This window comes from Molothrus ater, chromosome 6 (assembly GCF_012460135.2).
Source record: "Molothrus ater isolate BHLD 08-10-18 breed brown headed cowbird chromosome 6, BPBGC_Mater_1.1, whole genome shotgun sequence".
Lineage (NCBI taxonomy): Eukaryota > Metazoa > Chordata > Aves > Passeriformes > Icteridae > Molothrus > Molothrus ater.
Genome location: NC_050483.2, coordinates 42,577,842 through 42,602,718, shown reverse-complemented (window position 1 = coordinate 42,602,718; position 24,877 = coordinate 42,577,842). Strand labels below are relative to the sequence as shown.

General features: G+C 40.6%; 1 protein-coding gene across 1 annotated transcript in view; it reads left to right on the top strand.

The window, feature by feature from the left end:
- Positions 1 to 23,559, top strand: part of STON2 (stonin 2) — a 68,001-nt gene extending 44,442 nt beyond the window's left edge. The window contains exons 5-7 of the mRNA XM_036384142.2: positions 9,660 to 11,495; positions 17,531 to 17,733; positions 19,009 to 23,559. Of these exons, the coding sequence (XP_036240035.1) occupies positions 9,660 to 11,495; positions 17,531 to 17,733; positions 19,009 to 19,092 (2,123 nt within the window). The 3' untranslated portion in view covers positions 19,093 to 23,559. The remainder of the gene's footprint in view (positions 1 to 9,659; positions 11,496 to 17,530; positions 17,734 to 19,008) is intronic.
- Positions 23,560 to 24,877: the final 1,318 nt, after the last annotated feature.

Here is a 24,877-nt window from a genome sequence, read left to right as displayed (position 1 = left end):
TCGCCCCGCTGCTATGGCAACAGGCCGGGAATGCCTCTGGCTCAGCTGCCCCGCTCTCCGCTCCGAAGCGCCTGCTCTGCCGACAGCTCCATTGTCTGCCGGACAGTGGTCTTTCCATCGGCTTCCAGCGAAATGGCCTCTCCCCGAAGAGAAAAGGCTCGGCACAAAGAGATTGAACAGGGCTGAAAGTTTAAAGGGGAAAAAGAAAATCCCCTTAATTTGTGTTTTAACTGTAGGGGAGAGAGGAGAAAAATAATTCTGGCTTCTCTAAGTGATAGTTGGTCATAAAGAAAAGGGGTCATAACTAGGTTTTGTTGGGATTTGGTAATTGCTTCCTGATGCATCCTGAAACTATTCACAAGGAGACTGGCTCACCCGCGGAACTGTGGCATGGTTTTTATCCCTGCACAGTCAGGCTGCTGCCAACTGACAACTGTTCAGATCATCTAATGAGAGATCTGGGTTTCAATTTGCTTTATGGGTGAACCACTTTTCATCTCCAAAATCATGAGAGTTAATCCCAGGAAACAGTTTTGTTTAGATCCAGCTCAGAGAACTCAAGTGCAGATTTGCCAAGTGTCAATAGATACCTTGTTTTCTAGAGTTTCCCCCTTATGTTGTGGTGTGGTGTTGATGGAGAAATTTAGGGGGGAGAATACTGCTGAGTTAGTAAATACAGGATTTAATCTTGCAAGTTGTCAGCATTTCTAGAGCATTAAAATTGTGGTTCAAATAAACACACTCCCAGTACATTCTCTTTTCTTGTCTCAAGCAGAAACATGCTTTCCTGAAGCCAGTGGGAAGGCAGAATTCTCCTTCATGACTTCAAGTGCTCATATGTGTGTTTCTGAACAAAGCTTACAAGAAATGCCATTCCATGTGAGAAGTTAAATTCAAACCTTTCCATAGGGTGCCTGTCCTTGTCCACATGACTGGTCTTTTTGTTTCTGCCATTTGACCTTGATGTGACCTAGATGAGTGGTACAAATCTTTAAACTGAAGAGATGCAGTGCAAAAGATCAGAATACATTATATTCCTAAATGAATTTAGATATTTCTTCCAGACTTATTAACCTACTGGAAGTCTGCTGGTGGTACTTTCTCATCTGACAGCTATTTCTGACATTTTATATAAGTCCTTTATCCAGATAGACCAGTGGATGAAAAAAAATTCTCTTGCCCCCATTTTCATAGCATACTGAAGCAATTTTGCAGCATTATCTCATGATGAAAAAAACATCTCCTAGATCATGATCAGTTCTTGAAATGGTAGAATAGAATGCTCATCAGTGAACTGAGCAGTCATTCTTGTCCACAGCAATGTTGTTCTTCTTAGATAACTCCTGTCAATTTCCTCTGCTGTGTAAGATACTGCTTTTGAGTATCTTGGTTACGCATTAAGCGTTGCCCATTTATTTCTTGAATGTTCATTTGATCTTTTTGTAGGAGTACATTAAAATATATATTTTGTAACCTGAGTACCTTTTGTTTAAGCTCAGTGAAGTCCTCATCTTATTATCCCATGTTCCTCATTTCTCTAATCCCCGTTGTTTCCTTTGGGCAGACCTCAGTTCTTTCAGGACTCTTCTGCAAAATCTCACATGGCCCTTCAGAAAGCTGAGCTTTGTTTACAGGGCACAGCAGCTGTGGGGGCCCTGTTGTTTTCCTTCACATTGGTCACATTCTGTGCTCAGCTCTTGTCTCTCCGGCGCCGCCACCAAACCAGCTACGCAGTTTGGTGATAGAGGCAGTAAGGCTTCCTATCACACTGTCTGTACCTTTTTTTTCCCCCCTCCCTAATCTTGTCCTGTACCCTGAAGAGATCTGTTAGGTCCCTTCCACATTTCCAGAATGTTGAAGTCTATTTCACTTAGCTTTCTGTGGTGTATTTTGTACAGGAATTGTCCTGACACTGAGAGCTCCACCCTATCCAGTCCTAGTACCCTGCCTAATTCCTACTTCTGGTGCCTCAGGACAAAAATTTTCAGGATTCCCTGTTCCTCCCCTCTCTGCATTCCCAACAAAGGAATGGTTAGCATCATTTGGGGATGAAATAGGGCACATAGGTAAGACTAGGTGGTGATGAGGGTTGCTAAAACTTATAAAATAAATCAGTTGTCTGAGAAGTTATTTGGGACTAGCATTCAGAAATTTGCACCTTGTGTTTTGCCTCCAGCCAGAATCATAGCTTGGATTGAAGATGCCTGTTAAAGATGGAAAGATGAGAATTTAAAATCAGCACAGAGGACTGAAATACAGGTTTCTTCTTCACTTCTCCCCACAGTGCTGTGATAACATAATGAGTTATATCTTTCCATTCTTCTTGTGTGGGTCATTTTTGCTTAAACTTTCACACTCAACAGAGTCCCATGCCTTTCTGTTCACTGTAATCACACCAACATGGTCCAAGGGAGGGAGGAAGAAATTGCTTGTTGGATCATTTCTAATTGGCTGCCTCTGTGGAGTGACCCTGAATAATCCTGTGTACCGTGGCAGCTACACACATACATACAAAAAGGAAAAACAAAACTCCAAATTACATAAGATAGGCAACAGCCCAGTATTTGGTTCTGTTGATTTCCTGCAATTGTGAATAGCTGCACAACAGCTGGGATTTTATGGTGGGAGCCTGGACTGGTTGTGCTAAGGGAGTCTCAGGCCTGGAGCAGATGAGTGTAGAAAAGGGGGAATGGCCTCATCAATCACAGCAATATATCGTAAAACGAGCCAGTCTGTCATAGCAGCCTCCCAGGCTGGTGGACAGCTGCCTGAGGCTGGAGATGACATGCTGATAACACCACAGGATGATAACAAGACTCTCAGACTTGGGCAGAGGGCTGTATAGCAGGACAATTAATTAAAACATATTTGGATGAATAAGCTGGAAAGTTTTCTGTCTTCCATCCTCTTTGGGAGTCCTTTTTTTATATGTGTACAATGGGTGAGCTGGGTCAACTCTGTTATTTTTTAAAGTTGGCTGAAGTTGTTGATGGTAGGTTGTGCTCATCAGACTGGCAGGGCAAGCACAAACTGTGACAGCGCAGCCATGCTTTTCATAACACCCTCCAAGACAACCCCTGTAGCATCACTTTGTTTTGAATGGGCAAAAACTGAGATCAGTGTCACTGTAAAGGAGGCTGGAGTTAGGTTACCACTAGTGGGAATATTTCTTCCTACTATTCTGTCTCTGAATTGTCTTGCTCACATATATCCAAAACACATCTTTAAAGGCCTCAAGAGGTGAAAACCGGCAATGCAGCATCCTGACTCAACCCTGCAACCACCTTAGCAACAGCCCAATATGAATTTTGAAGACAATAACAGAACAGTAACCAAATAAAGTGGTGCCTATCTCACTGTAAGAAGCATGTTTCACAATCTATTACTGCAAGCATTTGCTTTCCAAGGTCTTGGTAAACCTTTTTCACTTACCTCCAGTATTTTTTGGTAGAATCCTCCTTGCCTCTAAATAGTGTGGACAGTACCCTGTTTCTTAGCCTGTGGAGGAGCAAACAGGATGAAACAAAAGCCCAGCACTTCTCCTTGCAGTTCACAGCCAGTCCAGTATGTAAGCATTGAGCCTTAGCTGTTTACTCCAGTCTCTCCACCTTTCTCTTTGTTTTCATCCAGATACACTTGCTTGCAATGGCCAGTGCACAAAGAACTACCTTGACACACATAAGTTAAGTTTTGCTCCGCCAAGAGCCACAGCTTCTACTCTCTACAATTGTTTTATTCTCTACAGGAGCCTCCTTGCTTATTCCCTTTATCCTTTATGGCTCCTAGAAAACTCACAGGCTTTCACATGACTTATGATAGCCTATTTATCAAACACACATGACAACAACCATTAACACTTCCCATTACATCAGTATTTTTGTTTTGCTACAGAGAGAAAACTTGTGGAGCAGAGGCCATAAATTGCTAGCTGATGGTCACTTAGACAGTCACATGGTTCAGATTAGCACCTAAGACTTTTGCAGCCCATTTCTGTGTCATATCCTTTGCATCATCTTGCTTCTCAGGCACCTTTAATTACTATTTTTTTTATTGAGGGTGTGGATGGATGTTGAACTGGCAGGTGCATCTTCAGTGATATCTATGTGGGTCAGGCATTGCATGTAGATCATGTCCTTTTTGTTTTATCACACTACTTCCAGCCAGTTACCTTCAGTCCTTTGTGTTATGTGTCAAAAATCCCACCAAAATTAAAAAAAAAAAAAAACCAAACAAATTCAGATGCACGTGGCTTTGTTACTGCTCTTCTCACGTTTTCACTGAGCACCTCACCTCTTAGCTCATAAAACTTCCCTGTAGCCTGGAGCTCACATCTGCTTTGAGGCAAGAACTGGCCAAACTGGCTACTCTTATGCAGTTACATGGCTTTGTCTGCATTTTAAACAGAAAATGTTTGCATAACAAGCTACAGGCGTGAAAAGTATTAGCATTAGGCAAAAGTTGAGCACTGCTATCTTTTGTAATTTATAGCTATATATCAGCTGTGTTGTCTATGAAACATATTTATCTCCACAGTTCACCAGGTAACTAAATTATTAAAATACACGACTGAAATTGAAGTTTCCACAGAATCTTCCATTAGAAATTTCTAAATGGGTCTTTGGGCTTGTTTTAAATATCAGCAGTGACAAACTTGTAAATCATTTTGATAGTGCTCAGGGTGAAGGTAGTGTATAAATATGAGATTACCTCTTGACCACATGACCTGAGATATGCAGACAAATCTGGCAGACAGGATGTGAGCTGCTGACTTGATATGATATAAAACTTGATCCTGGGAAATGCCTTGGGCACAGAAATGAGGAAGTTATTGCTTCTATTTTTAAATGTTGTGAGGAGCCAGTAGTGTTTGCAGTAGTGTTTTTGAAGATGTAAAATATCCTGTCTCTTTCTAAATGATGTGCAGTGTTTATTTTTGTAAGCAGTGGATTGAACAGTGGTACAGGCTTATTCAACATCCCTATGTATTGACTTGTCTTTTTATGTTAAAGAATTAGCACAAGACTGAGCAGATAGTTGGAGTGACACTGGTTTCAGCCATGCATGAAGTGTCCACCTAGGAATCAGAGAACCAGTTATTTTGCATTGACTACCAAGTTGTCATCAGCTGATGTTACCATTTGTGGTCACTGCCAGTATAGTTTCTGAACTGATGGACTGGCAATAGCAAGCCCAGAGTGCTTCAGCCACTTAACACACATGATAGTCTCCTGCCTTGGATTTTCCTATAGCTATGGGAACATTTCTCACATTTATTCAGCAGGGCCAGACCCCACACCTATGCAGTACTGCAGCAGCCATTTGAATCCATAACTCAAGGCATGAGGCCATAGTGTGTTACTTTGCTATCAAAGGTTATGCTTCTCAGTAGGACCCTAGATTCTGAGGGGATGCAGTAGCTGGCACATTTCCACCTGCAGTCTGGTACTGCAAATAAGAGACTTGTTCCCTGTGGTATTACCTCAGGTACTCAAGACAAAACTAACAAGGTCTGAAAACCTTGGTATTTTGTTACTGGTTCACCATATATTGCTTGAAAAGTTACAGCATAATGAAGTAATGTGTTGTCTGTGTATGAGAGATTTAAGTGATTGCCTTTTGCAGAATAGAACTTGTTCAATGGATGGTAGCATCAGCTCCTCCAAGATGGATTGGGATTATCTTTGCATTTATAGGGCTGGCTGCAGATTTATCCTGCTTGCCAGATACCAATTTCATGAAGCACCCTAGGCTTGCAGACACATTTCTCTTTCCTTATTCACTCTAATTTCTTCATGAGGTCAATAGTCTCATCTCAGTGGCAGTTCCACTATTGAAGGATATGTTGTATGTACTTGTGGATTAAAATCAGAGAGAGAAGCAGATATCTGTGGAGAGAGGCAAAGTCCAAAGTACATTGAGGAAAACTATCTTCATTTATCTTTGCCAAAGTACCTTTAAAGAAACCACTTCTGAAAAATGTTGTGAATGTCTTGTTCTTCTTTGTTCCTTGAAAGATGAAGTAGCGCTATTCATTCTTCTGTAGAGACTCTCTCCTTCTCTTATTGATCTCTCTGCTGAAACAGGTTCATTTGGTGTTTTCCAACTCTGCTCTGTCCCTTCACACACAGGCTTTACCTTGCCTACCCAAACTGGGAGTGTAAGTATTCCTGTGGCAGTAGCAATGACTAAGTCTAGGGTGTAGTCACTGTCTTGGTAATCTCTGGACTGAGCACACCTTGCTGAGGGCTCAGTTAGATGACATAGTGGGAAAAATATGTCAGTCATATCTGTGCCATGCCTTCAGGGGTAGAAATGAAGGTGCTTTGTAATGAATCATGTAGGCATGCTTACTTGTTAAGACAATTACTTTATGAATATACCTGTTTGTTTAATAGAAATAAGTTCTCAGGTAGAAGGAGGAGGTTTTAATCTTTTCTCCACCACTTAGGTGAGATCTGTTCACAACTTGAATCTAATTATAAGCAAATAGTATTATGTCACATGTAGCATGTGAATTCTTTGAACAGGCATAGTGTTGTCTAAATCTTGTAAAAATCTTGAACACTTCTTACAATTATATTAGTGTTAATGTACCACCTTCTGGCCAGCTAATAGAAACACATGAACTGATCTTCAGGAGCTTTCCTGATCTGTGGCTCTCAAATGGGCTAAATAAAAAAGCCTCTTTTTCTATAGTAGCTCTGGGATCCATTCACTACCATTGTGTTACACAAGAGAAGAACTCCACTCTTTTAAGTATGTAAAGAGAACAAAAAGTGTTTACCTCAATTTCTTTTTAGAGTAGCCATACTTATTGAAAAAAAAAAAACAAACAAAAACAACAGCAACAAAGAAAGCTATGTTTAAGTGATAAGCAGTGCTTTTACTTGGAGCATGAAATGTTTTCTAGCTATGACTAGGAGAATTTTATTCCCTTTAAAAGTAACTGTCTCCTACATGTAATTCCTGCCTGATGTAAAGATGTAACAGTTTATTCAAGATACTAACAGCCTTGTCCATTATTTTTATGAACTATTGGAGTCTACTTACATGAGTTTGGAGTCTACTGTTCAAATGATAAATTGGTATGAATTGGAGACACAGGCACTTACACTTTAAAGCTGTATATCTCTCTTTGCTGCAGTGTTCTGGTAATTTTTTGATAGGCTGTGTGGTTGTTCTTGATAGTAATTCTGTCTAGGATTATTAGTACACTAACTTCCAAGTGTTTACAGGCTAAAAAGTAGGCAGTAGATCTGGAAAGAGCATTTTCTGAATATGTATATGTTCTGCACAAATATAATTTATCAGTTTTGTGCACAATGTGTTACAGATGCTTGGGGTTTTTTAAGACTAGCCAGACACGTTCTGATTTCTTAGGACACTGCGGAATACGTAAGGAACTTCTGTAAAACTGTAGTTGCAGCCAAGAGAAATGTTCACTGTACACAGACTATGAATTGCTGAAATATATTTTCAGTTATTCCATACCATATCTGACACGCTGGTGGTACAGAATATTTTTTTTTGAACCAGAGTTTTAACTACTCAATAAACATAACACAATAAAAATACTGAGTGTTTTTAAATTAAATCACTCAAGAAAGTTCTACGTTACAAACTAATTTTGTTATCTTGAACATTTTCTTTATTCATGGAAGAGTGAAAAGGCTCTGATTGAATTAATTAGTTTCTCCAGTTGAATAAAGATAAACAGAGAAGAGGAAAATGATTGATAGCTTCCTGCATAGTGCAATGAGACTTACAGCTGCAACTACTGCTGTTCTGGTGCTATGAAACCAGTGTCTTAATGGTTAGTTCAGTCTTGTTTGTTGGGAAGATGCTCTTTTCCTTCTCCAAGCAGCAAGGGGTGGTGTGGCTGGAGGGGACACCAGGCAAATAATTCTGGGCAGTGAAGCACTGTAAGCACAAATGCCTGAAAGGCAGTAGTCCTTCTTTCCCATAAACACAGACTTCTGTGTAGAAAGATAATTGTTAGAAAAAGTCAAAACACCAGTAGAAAAAGTCAACAAAAGCTTCTAGGGTCCTTAAAGATAGTATGTAGAGGACTGTCCTTTTCAACAGTTTTGCAATGCATGGCTAGTCTGTAAAAGCTGTCTGTTCTTGTTATTGCTTTGTATTGCTGTGGCTTGAAAAATAAATTGGTATCATTCACCTTCATATATAGTTCTCAATTGTAATAACCCTTAGAACTTGGTTGTTGTGTTTTGTCCTTAGATCAGAAAGTTGGGTAAACTTACTGGAATGAGAGGACCAGAATATCAAGTTAGCCAAGACATTATAATGAGCTCATGGCAGCACTTCAGCTAGCATGATTATTCCCTATTTCATATTCTAAATGGTAGCTGAAATAAAAATTCAAATTGTCTGTTATGGTTGAGGCAGAATGGAAATCAAGCTCATCTGTTTTAGGAACTGGTGGCAATTTAAATAATGACTTAAAATAGTTTGGTGGTGTTGTTGCTGTAAATTAGACTCAAATCACAGGTGTACAGTTATACCACAGTGCTACATTTCACATTTACTTCTTGCTTGTACTGAAGAACAGTGACTTGTGTAAACATGGGATGTCTGGGAGAAGCAAAAAGCACAAATGCCAGCACTGCTGTGTCATGTAGAACAAACATGGTGCAGTTACAGAGTATAATTTCATGCTGGCTGCTCATTTTTTAGAGCATTCTGATTCATTAGCTCAGTAGGAAGAAAATGGAAAGAAGATCATTGCATTTCTTAACACTGAGAATTTGTGCTCATTTTGGAAAACACCTTATTACCACTACAACAATTCTGGGAAGAGCTGGGACTGAAATAGTGCACTGTGAAGGAAGTGTATTGGCAGAGCCTGAGACTAGGAAAATAGCATTCAAAGGTGCCATGTCCTGAGAGAGGATGAGGACAGCTTCCACAACATAAGTTAAAACCATGTTTTTCCTTATCCTAACATATATCCCTAGAGCACAGCTTCCCCAAGAGATGTTCCAGAGACATCCAAGGACTGTCAGAGTCTTGCATGCTGGGTACGACAAAGAGTCTCTTTGCTGAACACATCTGGGGAAAAATCACACCTGGGCACCTTTTGTAGTTCCATCACCATACCCCATGTGCTTTTGTGGTAATGGCACATGCACAGACAAGTACTGGGGACAGATTGCAGATGCGCTCTTCCTCAATGTTCATTCCTCTTCCTACTGGATTATTCTCTGAAGCAAAGGGTATGGGGAGAGAAAAAGGAGGAAAATTGTAACAAGAGTGAGGGAACATTCCAGGCAAATAACAGAAGATAACTGTAGAGAAGAAATGCATCCTGAAAGTTTAGAGAGGGAAGTTTTAAAAAATCACCGTGACATGTGGTTTCTCCTTTAGGTCATTATGTTGGGATGAGATCAGTACAATCATTGCTGTCATTCCTTTAATATGTCTCTATGCATTTCTTTTCTGTGTTCAACTGTGTATCTTTTAATTAATTCTTGTCAGACTCCTCAGCACTTAAGCCAAGTCTTTTGACTATCTTATTCTTGCCCAACATGTGAATAGGCCTTCCTTGAGCATGCAGACTCTGAGGGTTTTTTTGAGGAGTAAACTAGGTAATTCCAGAATAATTAGCTGAAATTTCCTCCCCTCCCCTCTTTTTTTTAAAGACAACTCCTCGTCTCTCCAGGAAGATGAAGAGATAGATATGGAGGCTGTCAACTGTCAGCTGAACAACACCTCCATGAATGGCCATTCATCTACCCCAACCACAGTTCGCTTTCCCAGCTGGGTGACTTTTGATGACAATGAAGTCAGTTTTGCACCACAGAGCCTTTCTCCCTTGAAAACAGATACCCCGCCTGCAGAAACACAGGCTCCAGATGTTAACTTTAATCTCACTACATCTTTAAAGAAAAGAGAGCGTCCTAAAAGTACATTGGGAGACCTCTCCAAAATTCAAAAACTAGATCTCTCTTCTTTAACCAAGTTGCCTTCTGTTGAAACACCACCGTGGAGTGCTACTAATCCCTTTCTCGATGAATCTCTTCGAGATGTCCAACCCTCACCCATCAATCCATTCAGCTCATTCTTTGAGGAGCAAGAGAGGCGTTCCAAAAGCTCTTCTGTCTCCAGTGCTCCAGGCAAAAGCCAAAGAGACTCTCTCATTATTCTCCATCAAGAGCCTGATACTGTCAATTTCCATGAGGCAAACAAGACTGTAACACACACAGCTGTTGTAGAGCAGCTCAAACAGCTCCAGATTGGAGATCCAGATGGTGTGAGCAGTTCTACCTTGCCTGATGATGACCCCATGATGCCATATGATCTGGATGCAGCTTTATTTAACCTGGCACCAGCTCAGCCAAAGGATGGATGGCCAATGATGCTGAGGATCCCAGAGAAGAAGAACATTATGTCATCGAGGCACTGGGGACCAATATACGTTAAGCTGACTAACAGTGGATGTATACAGCTTTTTTATGAGAAGGGACTAGAGAAGCCTTTTCGGGAGCTCAAACTTGAAATCAATCATGAGATTTCAGAGCGCAAGCTGCAGAACTACGATGAGAATGGAAGGATACACAGTGTGCGGTTGGATCGCACAACATACAAGGAGAAAAAGAAGTATCAGCCTAAACCAGCCATTGCACACACTGCGGAGAGAGAGCAAATTATCAAGCTTGGCACTACAGATTATGAAGACTTCCTTAGCTTCATTACTGCTGTGCAAGACACACTGATGAACTTGCCAGCTTCATCAACAGATCTGAGCACGGTGGGACTGAATTATCAAGAAGAAGAAATCACTGTGGATGTCAGGGATGAGTTTCATGGCATCTTGGCCAAGGGAGATAGTGTGATTCTCCAGCACAGTGTGCTGACTCATATCTATGTTCTCAGCTTCCTTTCTGGCCTTGCAGAATGCAGACTGGGCCTTAATGATATCCTGATCAAAGGGAATGAAATAGTTGCAAGGCAGGATATTATGCCCACTACTACCACTAAGTGGATTAAATTATACAGCTGCCGCTTCCATTCATGTGTGGATGAGGATGTGTTTAATAACTCCCGTATTATCATGTTCAACCCCTTGGATGCCTGTCGGTTTGAACTGATGAGATTCAGGACTGTCTTTGCTGAGAAAACTTTGCCTTTTACTCTGAGGACAGCTGCCAGCATCAATGGTGCTGAGGTGGAGGTGCAGAGCTGGCTGATGATGTCCACGGGGTTCTCTTCCAACCATGACCCTTTAACTCAGGTCCCTTGTGAAAACGTGATGATCCGCTACCCCGTGCCAAGTGAGTGGGTGAAGAACTTCCGCAGGGAGAGTGTCCTGGGGGAGAAATCTTTGAAAGCCAAGGTGAACAAGGGAGCCACTTTTGGATCAACCAGTCTGTCTGGTTCTGAGCCAGTAATGAGAGTAACTTTGGGAACTGCCAAATACGAGCATGCCTTTAATTCCATCGTATGGAGGATAAACCGACTGCCTGACAAAAACTCAGGTGAGTGCCATATACCATCTCTGCAGGAATAAACTAAAACAAATTATGTTTTTTGAAAGATAAGAAATACTGAGTTTACATGGTGAGAGATATATCATCCTCTGTAGTATGCCAAAGTATTTGTCTGACCCTTCATTGTAATAGTTTTACATATACTACAAATATAGCTAATGATAAAAACAGTTTTAGGTTTTCTAGATGCAAAAATATGTATTCTGTCTCTTCCTGGGGTATTTAAAAGAGATAGTACTTAGGGAGATGGTTTAGTGATAGACTAGATTTGTGCTAGGTTAATGGTCGGACTTGATAATCCGAAAGATAATTTCCAGTAAATGGTTCTGTGATTCTCTGATTATGAAACCTAGGCATCAAACATCTGTGTGCTCAGTACTGTGATTGGAAGCAGAGCCTTTTCATGTAACTTGCAAAAGCAAGATTCTGTGCTATGGGATTGAATGACAGGATCAGATATATTGCTGTGCTCAAGCACATATGATATCTTTTCCAAGCATACTGGGACAGTGCTACATATTTCAATGCATATGCCACAATTAATGCCTCTGAATTATCTGAAATGGGGATTGTAAGAGAACAGAAGACATTGCTCAACCATTAAAAAAACCAGACATTTCCAAATACCATTTTGTGGCTATGTTTCTGTGATCAGTGCAGACAGGGAATTACAGCTTAAACCTGAAGAGAGAATACCAACATTAAACCCACTTTATATTTCTATCCCAAGTCTTTGTATTTCTAGTAACGTATATGAAAATGATGTAGGCAAGCTACTGTTCCCTTTGGCCATTTCTGCCAGTCATTCTGTTTGCTGCCTGTCATCCATGGTGCACAATAAATCTGGACAACTCAGGTTTATTCTTAGTTGTAGTGAATTCTACTTCTTGACCTATCTGATCTAGAATTTTACAAATGAGATGGACTTTTCAGTATTAATGCTGTAGTAATGCATCTGGGTCACTGGGAGGGTTTCAGTGTTCCCTGAAGAGTTCATTGTGGTACCAGACTTGGCACTCTCTATATGTTTTTCCTCAGTTTGAGTTAGGGTGTCAGCAAAACAGTGATCCAAATGTCCTAATCTTTTGGGTCACGTTTCAGCCCAAGGACACTATGGGTTACGCCACGGGTTACAACTTTGGAGGGATATCACTGACAAAAGGGAAGGCTCCAGGTTTGCTGTAGACTGAGGTGGAAGAAGACAGAGCTTGGAAACTTGAGAGAAATACAGCAGTGAAAAATTCACCCCAGGCTGTTTATGAGCAATAACATGCTTATGAAGAAAATTTCAATATGCCATCTGCACGGGCTCTGGGAACGAGATGCTGTGAAGTTGGGCCTTCTGTGGTATCTTCTCTCCAAAGATCTCAGTGTACTATACAGACATCACAGCTGAGGAAACGAAAGCCCTCAGACTTTAACATAATCACAGAACATGCCAGTAGCAAACCAGGAGAAGAGGCAAACCCCTGTCTCTGCTGCCTCCTGCAAGGTGATGCTGCCTTACTCATTGCTACTCTGAGGGAGATATTGATCTGTGCCTCTTGTTTCCTTCTTTCCCATTGTGACTCTTTATTGTATATACACTGTGACAGGGGGAAGGAAATACATTACAGATTTGTTGCTGCTGTTGGACCCCTGCCACAGAGCATCTATCCATCAGTGTCATCATGCAAAACGCAGGGCACTTGGTATTTGTTTACATCCTGAGAGGAAGAAAGTGTCCTCACCCCTCCGGTCAGATCAGATGTTATTTCAGGGAAAGGAAGAGCCTTGGAAGCACGGTCTTGGCCAAGACACATGAGGTATGTGAGAGGGAGGGAATCCCAGAGTGATGACAGGGCAGGCCGAGTAGTTTAAATCTGACCTTGCCCTTCAGGGACTATTTCTGTTTATTGGTGGTACTTCGTCCCATGGTTCTCCTTTCTCAAAGAATATGGCAAACAAAGAGGTGTATTAAGTGGCACTCAGAAGGATTCATTCCCACTCCCTCTTAGATTTGCCTGATGGACAACATATGCTTTTGCCCAAGTGATAGTCATATGGGATCTAACTACCAGCCTCGTGCACGTTTGGCTGTATCCAGCCCCATCTACAAGTCATATAATAACCCAACTTCATATATTTGCAAAGTTGTCATAAATGATGCAGTTCTCAAGCACTAAACACAAAACTATGAGTCCACTGACTCACACTTTATGCTCTCTTACTGTGATACCTGTAACTCACCCCTAAGAGCACTCTGGGTCTTCCATAAATATCTGGCCTGCTAATGACCTGCTTTGATGCCTGGGACTCCAGAGCAGGGGAGGAGTAGTGGCATCACATTGGAACTGAGGGAAGTGCTGCAGGTGGTCACAGCCTGCAGCTCCACCTACCTCCAGAGGCCACACAACAGGTCCACACCACTTGGGGCATATGCATTGCATGTGCTCCAGCACATGTGCCTGTCTGCCAGACATGCTCACAGGAGTATGTATGTAGGCACACATTTTGGGACTTTCCACACTCTGACACACAGTCCCTTGCAAACACAATCCCAGAACTCCAGAGGTCTCCAGATAGCCAGCTGGGCCTCCTGTGCTTCACTCCATTCCCTGAATGTGGACTGGTGCAGTCTCTGTGTAGAGTGAGGAGCATGACCCCCAAACCTGCTGTCCCCAGGAGAGCGTGTCCCTGCCATAACTCACTGCTTGTACGCAGGTTGCAGCATCCTAAGCTCCCAGATCATTAAGAATTGTTTCAGCAGCTTTGCACTCTTATCTAAATTTTTTCTTTTTGTGCTTTCTAATGGGATGGGGCCCTTTGCACTCTCTCTCTAGGAGACATTGTTATCAGCACTGTCTGTATTATTTTGTAGCCAAAGTATCTGCTTATGACTGAACATTGAAAAGCATGTGACAAGTGAAGGACAGTGCATACTCTGACTGTGATTTGTCCTAAGCAAAAAAATTGGGACTGGACTCTACCGAGCACATTGCTGAAATCCACATAGCAAATATTTGTCCATTTTTACAGTTCGGTAAACTTTATTGCCTGTGACATATTTAAAATTGTTATGAACAAAGGAGTTGATGAAGAATGCCTATCTGCAGCCTGTTTACAGCTCCAGTTGCTGCTGGCTGGGCTTCACGTGTTCTTTTTTTTTTTTTTTCTTAAATCCACCAATAGAATACTAGGGAAACATCCAAACAGACTTTGATCATGGGAAAATGCTCTTTCTGTGAAGCAGGGATGTAACATCTATGCAGAGCCTTGGATCTGGATTTAAACTTTCTCTAGTTTGGCTGTGGATCCCAGGCATGCTGCCTGGAATACTTTCTGAAGTAGATTATATCTTTTAATCCAAACATGTTGGGACATTTGGAGTGTCATGAGTCATTTGGAACAGATTCTCTCCAATCACAGTTACACTTGCATATATATTAATTATCAGATCCTTGATTGTCAGAACAAACTGATAGTAGCTCAAGGAAACAAGAGGTGCAAAACAAAAGCAGTGTGTTGATTCCTCCTGATTTTCCTAAGAAGGGTACCTGTTCACCTGTTCATTAGAGAAAGAGCTCTGAATGAGCCTGTTGAACAGTCTATAGAAGTGGTGCCTTGTGAGCCTCATGCCCAGAACAGTAATGAACACTGATGGGCTAGGTAATTTGGCAGTAACTTCAGTGAAGGAGTTGCTTTCTTAATCTGTTCATCTTGTTATCTACCACACTGGGCTGGTTTAAATTAATAACTTTCATAATTTTTATGCAATTTTGCGGGGGCGGGGGGGGGGGGGGGGGGGTTGTTACCAAGTGTCCAGTTGAAATTATGAAGAGTTGAAAAGCTCAGCTCTCCAAAGCACCTGGCCTGCAGTGTGCTCAAGCCCAGTTGAACACTTCCCACTGATACCTTCACACACATCCCCCCAAAAGCAGTTGAGCACGTGCCAGCTCAGGAGTGTCACAGCACAAGCTGAACGTTCTGCAGCTGTGGATGTGGCCTGCACCTGGGAACAGAGCCATTCCTCCCTGGGCTGCTGGCATTCTCCAGTCTGGAGGAGGGAGCAACCCACAGCAAACTAGAGAGGAAAAGCATATCAGAGCAGGTGAGCAGGAGGGATTACAATGAGGAGTCTGCTGACAGGGTACAGTGTGAGGAAAGAGATATGAAAGGATGGGGGAGCCTGAGACTGGGGGTTGGTTGCCAGTACTGAGTGCTGAACACAGATTTTTGGACCCAGGTTTAGGCATCTTCATAATTCAATACCAGAGAGCAGTGCTGTGTCACCCAGGGGCCCCACGTCAGATCCTGAACTGTGCTGCCACTGTGGCTGTGCTCAGCACAGCCACGCTCAAGAACTGGTCAGAAGCAAAAGCACTGCAGTGCTGGAGGGCACAGTGACCTCTCTGAGAGCTCCTGGGGCTGCTGCTCTCCTGTGGTGGGCAGGACCAGCAGGAAGGCCTGCTGTGTACCACAGCTCTTGATCCAGAAGGAGAATGTCCATGTATGAAAAGCCAGGAAGGGCTGTCAAACAGAGATCCTGCCTTGCTCTAGAACCAGGGCAAATGAGTCAGTACTCTGCTTGGGATAATTAATCCTGATAAAAAGCAGATGTATTTTTAATGCTTGCAAGAACTTGAGCTTCTATATCTGCTTGATAACTGCACCCATTCATTCAAAACTTGTCTCCAGCTATGGTGCTACATATCCTTGGTCTCTGCTGAACTGCACAGCTTCTCACTGGATTTGCTGCACACACATTATTTTACAAACTTTCCAGCAGTGAGGGAACTTTGGCTAGACCATTTTGAAATATGAGGCTGGCTCTAGATGAAATTCTTACCCAGACTTACACCGAGTAGAATTTTTTTCCCAGTTCTATTTCAGAGGTCAAGTTGCAATGCCTAGGCCCTCTAAAGACTGCCTAATTTCATCCTACTAAGACAAGTCATACTTCAAAATCCTACATCTTGCTTTTCAGGCTTCATTTTAACAAGGCTGACTTTGGGCTAAACAGGTGTATTCCAGCTTTTCCCAGTGGGAGCTTCTGGGCTTTCCCCACCCAGTTCTCTTTACTGAGTCTGCCTTCCTCCTTCCTTGTCTCTGTCCTGTACACCTTGCTGACCTGCATGGAGAAGAACTTTCTTAGTGAACAAGTGTTCAGGAATCCTAAAGCCTGTAATAAAGGCAGGCAAAGATTCCATTCATTTACTAATACATTCATTTACACATACGTAGATAATGGGATCCTTTCAATCAGAAAGCCCTGTGTGGCTGTGAAGGCTTTCATCCTCATTTTGCAAATAGAGAAACTGAGGCAGAGACATTAAATTACTTGCTCAAGACCTTAAGGAGTTGGCAGCAGTCAGAGAAAAAGCCGACTTAGTTTGACTAGAAGTCCCTGCTTTAATTTTTAAACATCACTGCTGTCCAGGAAAACAAAGAAGAAAGAATAATAAGGGTTATTTACATATGGCAGACCTAAACATTACCTCCTCTCCTTGCCATCCTTAATGACTAGCCATCTTGTCATGGGTTCCAGTGAGGAATAAATGGTTATTCTAAAGCTTTGCACAAATTTGCTTTTTGAACACGAGAAAGTTATTTAACCTTATCCAGTACATTTTCTTCTGTTAAAAATGGGGATTACAATTTTAAATAAACATCAAATATTTCCAAATTCTGTCTTTCCTTACTGTCATTTCACAGCATTTCAGAAGGATGTGCCACAATGTACTTAGCATGTGAAAGACACTGAGGGAATCAAGAGGACAAATACTTTCACCCTACTGTGCTTGATTTACTTCTTGTATTTTCACCTTCTAAAAGCAAACTAGAGTGATTAGCAATCATTTTTGCATTTTGTTTAATTCCTTTGGTAACTTCAGCCACATTGAAGCAGGTAAGACACTTGCTGTGAACTAATTCACCTAGAGAGATTCTCAGTTTCCTGCAGCTTCATGATGCTGCTTTCTCCTCGGCATTGTGTTTTGATTCATCTGACACAACTCTCATGACTGTTTACTCTCTTTTTCCAGCTTCTGGCCATCCTCACTGCTTTTTCTGTCACCTAGAGCTTGGCTCTGACCGGGAAGTGCCTTCCAGTTTTGTCCGCTACGTAGATGTGGAATTTGACATGCCCACCACTTCTGCGTCCAAAGCCGCTGTCCGCTCCATCTCTGTCGAGGACAAGACCGATGTCAGGAAGTGGGTCAACTATTCAGCACACTACAGTTACAAGGTAAAACTGAGCAGTGCTAATCACCATGGTTACTTTGCATGCTTCATTGTTTTGCAAGTATGGGCAGACAAAGAAAATACCATGGACAATAGAGGTGGGAATTTGGTTCATGCCAATCTGTGTACAGTAGCTACCCATGTGCAGCTGCTGATTTATGGCAAACAAGCAGTGGATTATCTCAGCAAAGATGGAATAAATTTGCTTGCAGTTGCCTGTGGAAGAGCGTGCACACAGCCAACTCCTGGAGATTAGATGATAGGGAGAGTTTGGACAGGAGTTCTGCTGCTCTTCCTTAGTGGGAGTGCTACCGTGGGAGTCCTATTGCAGACAAAAGAACCACAGTATTTCTCTGCTTAAATACTTCTTTCTTCTGTCTGCCCTAAGGAGAGGAGCAGGTAGGAAAGTGCACTATGTATATACCTGCCAAAATATCTCAGTAAATTTGCATGTTAGCTGAATACTCAGCAGAGAATTTGGCATCCTACACTGCCTTCTTTGAGAGCAATGATAAAGAGATTCTGAAAAGATTCTCATGGCAAATATTTTTACTGGTAATTTTAATTATATTTTTAGTAGTTTCCTAAATTCTCCAGAGATAATATTTGATCTTCCTGAGTATCCCTTTTTAGAATTAAAACATTGGATTATTCCTGAGTTTTTGGACATGGAGAAATTTAGAACCCAAACATAGATCTCCTTGGCCCTGTCCCAATCCAAATTGATATTTGTAGGCCAAAGCCACCTCTGAGCCTGAAGACAGCAGGGAGTGTGCTGAGATTTGGGGTGGTGTTAGGCAATGCTTCAAGAAGGAGGCAGTTGGATTTGATGATCCTTATGGGTCTCTTCAAACTCTAGATCATTTAAAAACTCTCTTTGCTTTATACATCAGGCTTCTCAGAATTTATAATTAAGGCTGATTTTCTGCTGTCACATAGGAAGCCACCTATCGTGTGCAGATTTGGTCCTGAGCTTGAATTCAAAGTACAGCTGGGAATGGTAATGAATATAAAGTCATGTGAGTTCTCTGCATGACATTATCTCTTTTGGAAATTATTTCATGACACTGCTGAATTGTAGAACTGCTTAGATTAGACTGAAAATCTTTATAGTAAATAAAATCCAATTTTCCCTGATCCTCCGTCTATTTTTCCTCGCAGCCCTCTCAGGTCACCAAGAGTTTCTTCGCCTGAACACAAGAACACCACAGAGAAAGATTTGTGAATCTTTTATTTTCCTTTCTCATTACAAATTTTCTTCCTCTTTTTATTCTTCCAGGTCGAAATAGAGCAGAAAAAAAGCTTGAATGAGGATCTGAAGGGAGAAAGTACTGCAGATGTCAATGAATGTGCTACACAGTAAAGGAAGATCAGTCTGCAAGTCCCATGAGGGGTGGTCAAATTAAAGACCTGGAAGAAAGGACTTGCAGGGCTTGGGTATTTTTCTTTTAAAAATTAGGGACTACTACTTTTAAAATAATGCTCTGAAGAGTGTAATTTTTTCTCCTTCTGATGATCCATACTTTGAGAAGAATGTGGTCAGGGTTTGTTTGGAGGGGATCCATGGGCTTTTGCTGGAACCAGTACAGTTGTACAGTCAAGCCTGCCTTTTCTGCCTTTCACCATTTAGGTTCTGCACTCAAGTATGGTCTGGCAACCATCTCAGCCACACCAGAAAACAGGCTTTATCTCACAATCTTGCCCTCCCACATTAAGCATTTTTTTTTCAATGCCTTTTGGTTTGGCCTTTGACTGAATTGCTTCCTTCTGAACTGCCAAATAAAATTCAGGGAGGATGGAGTGGAAAATTATATAAAATCTCCTTTCTGAAATGGTCCACAGAGTGAAAACCCTGAGCATCATTCTGAAGAATCAACACACTCTGCATCCTAAACAAAGAGAATGGTCTCTGTGTTGAAGGAGATGAGCTACAGACAGGACAGCTGATCACAGAGCTGTCCCTCTGTTCAGCCCTTCCTGTCATCCCTTGAGTGACATGTCACTGTGCACATTTTCACAGGGTTTGCACAAGTTACAAGAAAGCCTCTGCAATTTCTTACAATTTTTACTTTGTAGTCTGAGCCGTTCTGGTATCTTGACTGAACATGGTTGTGGCTGCTAGTAATAGGGAATGTGTGTTACCGTAGTGGAGGTACCAGAGGGACTTTGCTAAGATTAGATCATTCCTGCCTTGAAAGATATTTAAGGGAAAAACATGGGGGTTTAGTTTTGGGCTTGGGGGTTTTTTGTATGTTTTCTTGGATGGGTAAAATGGGTGGTTATTGAACATGTCAGAATACAATTACTTTAACAGAAAATATTTGTTTTCCTGAAAATCCTTGGAAGTCTGACCAGCACAATATTTTTTTCACGTTCTATCTTGAACCTACAATATAAGTAACTTGTATCTTTATAATACTCCTCCCATTAACTGGGCTCCAAAATCTCTTTCCAAAAATTAACAAGCTTCTCTCATGGAGATTTTTTATCCCCACTTAACTGGAAGTAATAGCAAGTCTTAAAACTTCTTTCTAAATAAAAATGCAGAAGATATAAATCACTCATTCACACACATTTTCAGAGAAAACAGTGTTACAAGTACCCATTTTTAGTTGTTTCTGTGGCTTATGTAATATTTTGTCTCGTAATGTTAAATGTAAAGTAAGTAATTTATTAAATCATTTATCTTTTGAAAGGTTACTACTGACTATAAAATACACATTTGGAAAACTTTGGCAATGTAATTTAAAATCATAATTAATTAAAAGGAATGCTTTTTTATAAATTTATTTCATTTTACATTTAATATAAAAAAATTAATACACTCTTGATTTACCACTTTCACTGTGACTCCTATAAAAATTACTACAATGTTAAAATCACAAATAAATAATGAAATTCATTTCATTGAGCCTGAAACTGGTAGTTGTAGAATTTAAAATAAATTGTAGGGAACTTTTAAATGCCTTTTTTATATGCACCTACATTTCAAGCCTGCATCACCCTAGTGACTCATACTTGGACAGGCACACCACTGTAAATGGTGTACATGTAAATGGTGTAAATATGTAAAGTCTCAATCCTTCTAGGACTTACTGACAAGCCTGTAATACTCCACTGCAGGTAGCCCTTCTGGGCCCAGGATGCTCCTTGGAGCACACCAGTTAATACTAAGCATTTGCAACATCTCTCTGTAAATGGAAGAATGCTACTAACTTTTATTAAGAATTTTGAGATCAATGGATTAAAATTTCTGGTATTATTAATGATAACTTGTATAGGTTGTGAAATACTTGGGAGCACAGGGCTGAATTTGTGACTGATTCTCAGCTCTGGCACAGGCTGGCTGTGATGAGTTGCATGGCAACTCCTCTTCAAAATTCAAAACTTCCATTCAAAGGCAGTCAAAGAATTTCTGAGTGGTCTTCCTGCTTTTCACTGCAGCTCCTAATGTACAGTTTCTGAAATCCCACCATCAAGAAATAAAAAAAAAAAAACAAACAAAAACCAAGCTGAAGCAAAAAAAAACAAAAAACAAACAAAAACCAAGCTGAAGCAGTGCTGAGATGTTACTGAGGAAATGTGAGAATGTTTTGTGAAAGAAATGGAGATATTTCTACTCTGAACTGCAGGCTCAGTGTCTGATTTTTTTGCCTATTGCCCCATAGCTCATGGAAACACAAATAAGTCATGCAAGTTAGCAAAGTTATGTTGTACACCTTAAGAGGGGAGAAAATAAAAGGAATATAATATTCCATCAATGTTGAATTGTTAAACTATTCAGCCTCTATCATACTTGTGCCACAGAATATTCTATGTTCCAGTAACTGAAAGATAAAAATACCAGACCTTTATGGATTTACTTAATTTCTGTACCACTTCATCACTGTTTTTTTGGTTTTTTTAAATTCAGAATCAATGGATGAAAAACCTGACTCTCAACTTTCTTGTGTAGTTGTACACAGAAGTATTTCTTCCAGTCATCATGAATTTATGCAGGCAAAACTGGATAAGTGTTGTGGCTTATATGAATGTTATTTTAATCCATTCTTATCTCTGGAGAGATTTTTAGATGTACCTGCCACTGAGTTCTCAGTGTTAAGGATGAATACCCCAGCCAGAATCTCAAAACATCTTAATTTCCTTATTTCCTAAGGACTGGACTAAGTAGTTTGATTTTTCAAAAGAGTGCTAATAACCAAAATTTTTAAGAAGTCTATTGTTGGTGTCACTAGGTGTCTCAACTGAATTATTTTTTGGGTCCAGCACCATTACAAGCATTGAGAATTTGAACACTGGGATCCTAAGTGCCCTTACTGAGGTCTCCATTGTTTTTCATTGATTAAATAGTGCCAATTTTTCAGTGTTACACATTGTCATATATGTACTTTATGTACATATACTCTTCACCCATGTGAGTATAGTACTAATTTGAACAGACTTGATTGGAGTGAAGGGAAAAGATCTAAGAAGTTTGAGTTTGAAAGTAGCAGAAATTATTTAGATACAAACAGTGCCTGTAGTGGGGATTTTTATTTGTTTTTTAATCGTGTGGAAAAATCTGACTAGTTTCAGATTACTGCTTCTTTTGAGAAAGATGCAGTTGTTGTCCTTTGGTATATTTGAAAGCTTTGTAGTACTCAAACACTCCCTGCAGGAAATGTGCCTTCAAGGTAAGCATACCTTTACTCCCTGAAGTGATTACCACTTCCAGTCCTCTTTCTATTTCTCATTAGGGTTTTAATATTTGTACTGTGGTAAGACTTGAGGTATTGTATGGAATTTTGCCTAGAAACATGAAGTGTCTTTGATCACAAGGGGTAAAGATGAACAATATCTCCAGGCAGCAGAGGTTATTTTAGTTAATATCTCTTACATTTATTAACTATGGACACTCTGCTGGCAAAGGAAAATGGGTGAATTCATCTGGGAAATACTAAAACTGACTGATGTTATTTTGGTTCTTTTATTTAGATTTAAATTTAGTCATCCTATGAAGGAGTCAGATATAGCAGTAACATTATAAACACTGCAGAAATAATCTTCCTGTTCTGGTGGGTTGCTGGCTGACAGTTACTTGATAGGATGTCCAACATCTGTCCACATTATTTAGTAGCTGCTAAAACTCCCTCTTGAACAGTCACCTCCCAGGATAGACAGCAATTGCATGAGAAAGGGCTTGAAAGCAAGTGGAAAAGGTGTATGAAGTTCAGCCTGGAGGTGCTTGCTCTTTTGCTTGCACAAAATTCTCAGTCATTTCCTTGGCCCTTCAGTGCACTAATCAAGTCCTTGATAGGTCACCTTTGTTCCAGTTGGTGAAAAATTTCTTTCAGTGACTCTTAGCAGCTCGTGTGCATAGCTGTATTAATCTCTAGAACTGACCAGCACAAGAATTCACAGCACACAGAGATCACCTAGTGGATGAAGTACTTACACTCTTCTGCCACTAAAGTTAAATCTACATCATGACATGTCTAAGATACAAAATTTTGTGTGATAACATGCACAGCTCTTCCTAATGCTCCTGTTTTGTTCAGTCAGCCAGCCACCCCTCACACATTCAGCCATCCATCCTCCCATCCGTCCTACCCTCCTTCCCTGTCTCTCTTTCATACTTGCAATTTATTCTTTGCACTATTGACATTGATTGGTTTAATTGTTATTTTGTAACATGTTCCTACCTTCTTATTTTGTAAAATAAGTAAGTCTATACACTGGCTAACTTCGTAGAAGTGGTTTATTTTTTTTCTTTATATATCAGTTGAAATGGGATGTTATGTTTTTGTTTAAACTACATGAAAATTTAAATAAATGTTAAGGTGAAACAGCATATCCACATGTTCACTGTGAAATTGAAGTCGTATGTGCTGTATATTTTGATAAATCAGAGGTCTTGAATTCAGAAGAGGAAAAGGAATCTTTTGAATGGTATAAAGGACAACATAAATTAGAAGTTTAGGGACTACATACAGAAAAGAGGTAACGTCATTTGATCAGGCAGCTTGAACAATAGACTGCAAAGCAAACGGAGCAGGCCTAGAGCCTGAGCCACATAACAGTTTGAAGTAGTACTAACATAATATGGAAGATGGTCCAGCATTTGGAAACAAAGTAATTAGGATTGAAGCCTCTGCTCAGTAGTCTCTTCTTTGACCACTAAAACCAGAAGTACATGAAAGAGTGAGCAGAACATGTTTGTAAAGCAAGTATCACGTCTAAAGTATGTAGAGTCCTCTGCAATGATTCTCTGAGTTCTTTCAAAATTCAGTAAGCCAGGTGTCATTTCACACATCTTTCCACTCCTCTCAGAGTCACTGAGACCCACTTCAGTCTGTTGTTTTTCTCAGAATGCGTTCCTTGTATCAGACTGAAGAGCTGGGCACTTCTCTTGGCCAAATAAAATCAGATATTCATCATAAGTGCTGTTCAGAGTTTTGCTCTGAGCTCAGTACAACTGATGGTATGTCAGCCATTTTACAGTATCAGAAAATGGAGGCACACAAGGTATGATGCCTCATATTTGTTATTTAAGAGTAAATCTGGTCAGCCAGAAGAAACAAGGAAAGTTAAGATTCAGTAGCTGTTAGTACTAAGAGTTTTTTACTACAATTCAGATACTCAGTGACTTTTGGAAATGAACATATAAAATTAGGAGGGTAGGATTTTATTAATCCTGATAGCTTGCTAATATGCATAATGTTTTTAAAAAGAAAAATTTAGAGAAAAAAACCCAGACATTTTAAAACCAAGGAGCTCAAAGTTCCTTGGCAACAGTGTAGTCTTTAGAGATAAGCCAAAATAACACCCTACAAGAGATTGGGAGGTTAGAGTGCCAGTGCAGTGTGTACCCAAACAAAAAATCACTGGAGGGAGATAACACAATTTGGAGAGGAAAAAACCACAGTTTTCTTTCAGTACTCTTAGTCGCCATGATTGCCCACCCTGACTAGTCCAGATATGTTATAAATTTTTAAGACAAAAAGTGCTGAAGGTCAGCTGGAGATGAAGCAAAAGATGGAGGAGCAGCCCACTGTTTCAGCTTAGGTGCAGGTGTGGGTCACAGCAGATGTGTCTGAAAAGTGAAGTGCACCAGTCCCAGAAAAAACTCTTGTTCTCTTGGTCACAGTATCAGAAGCCTAACAGCAAAA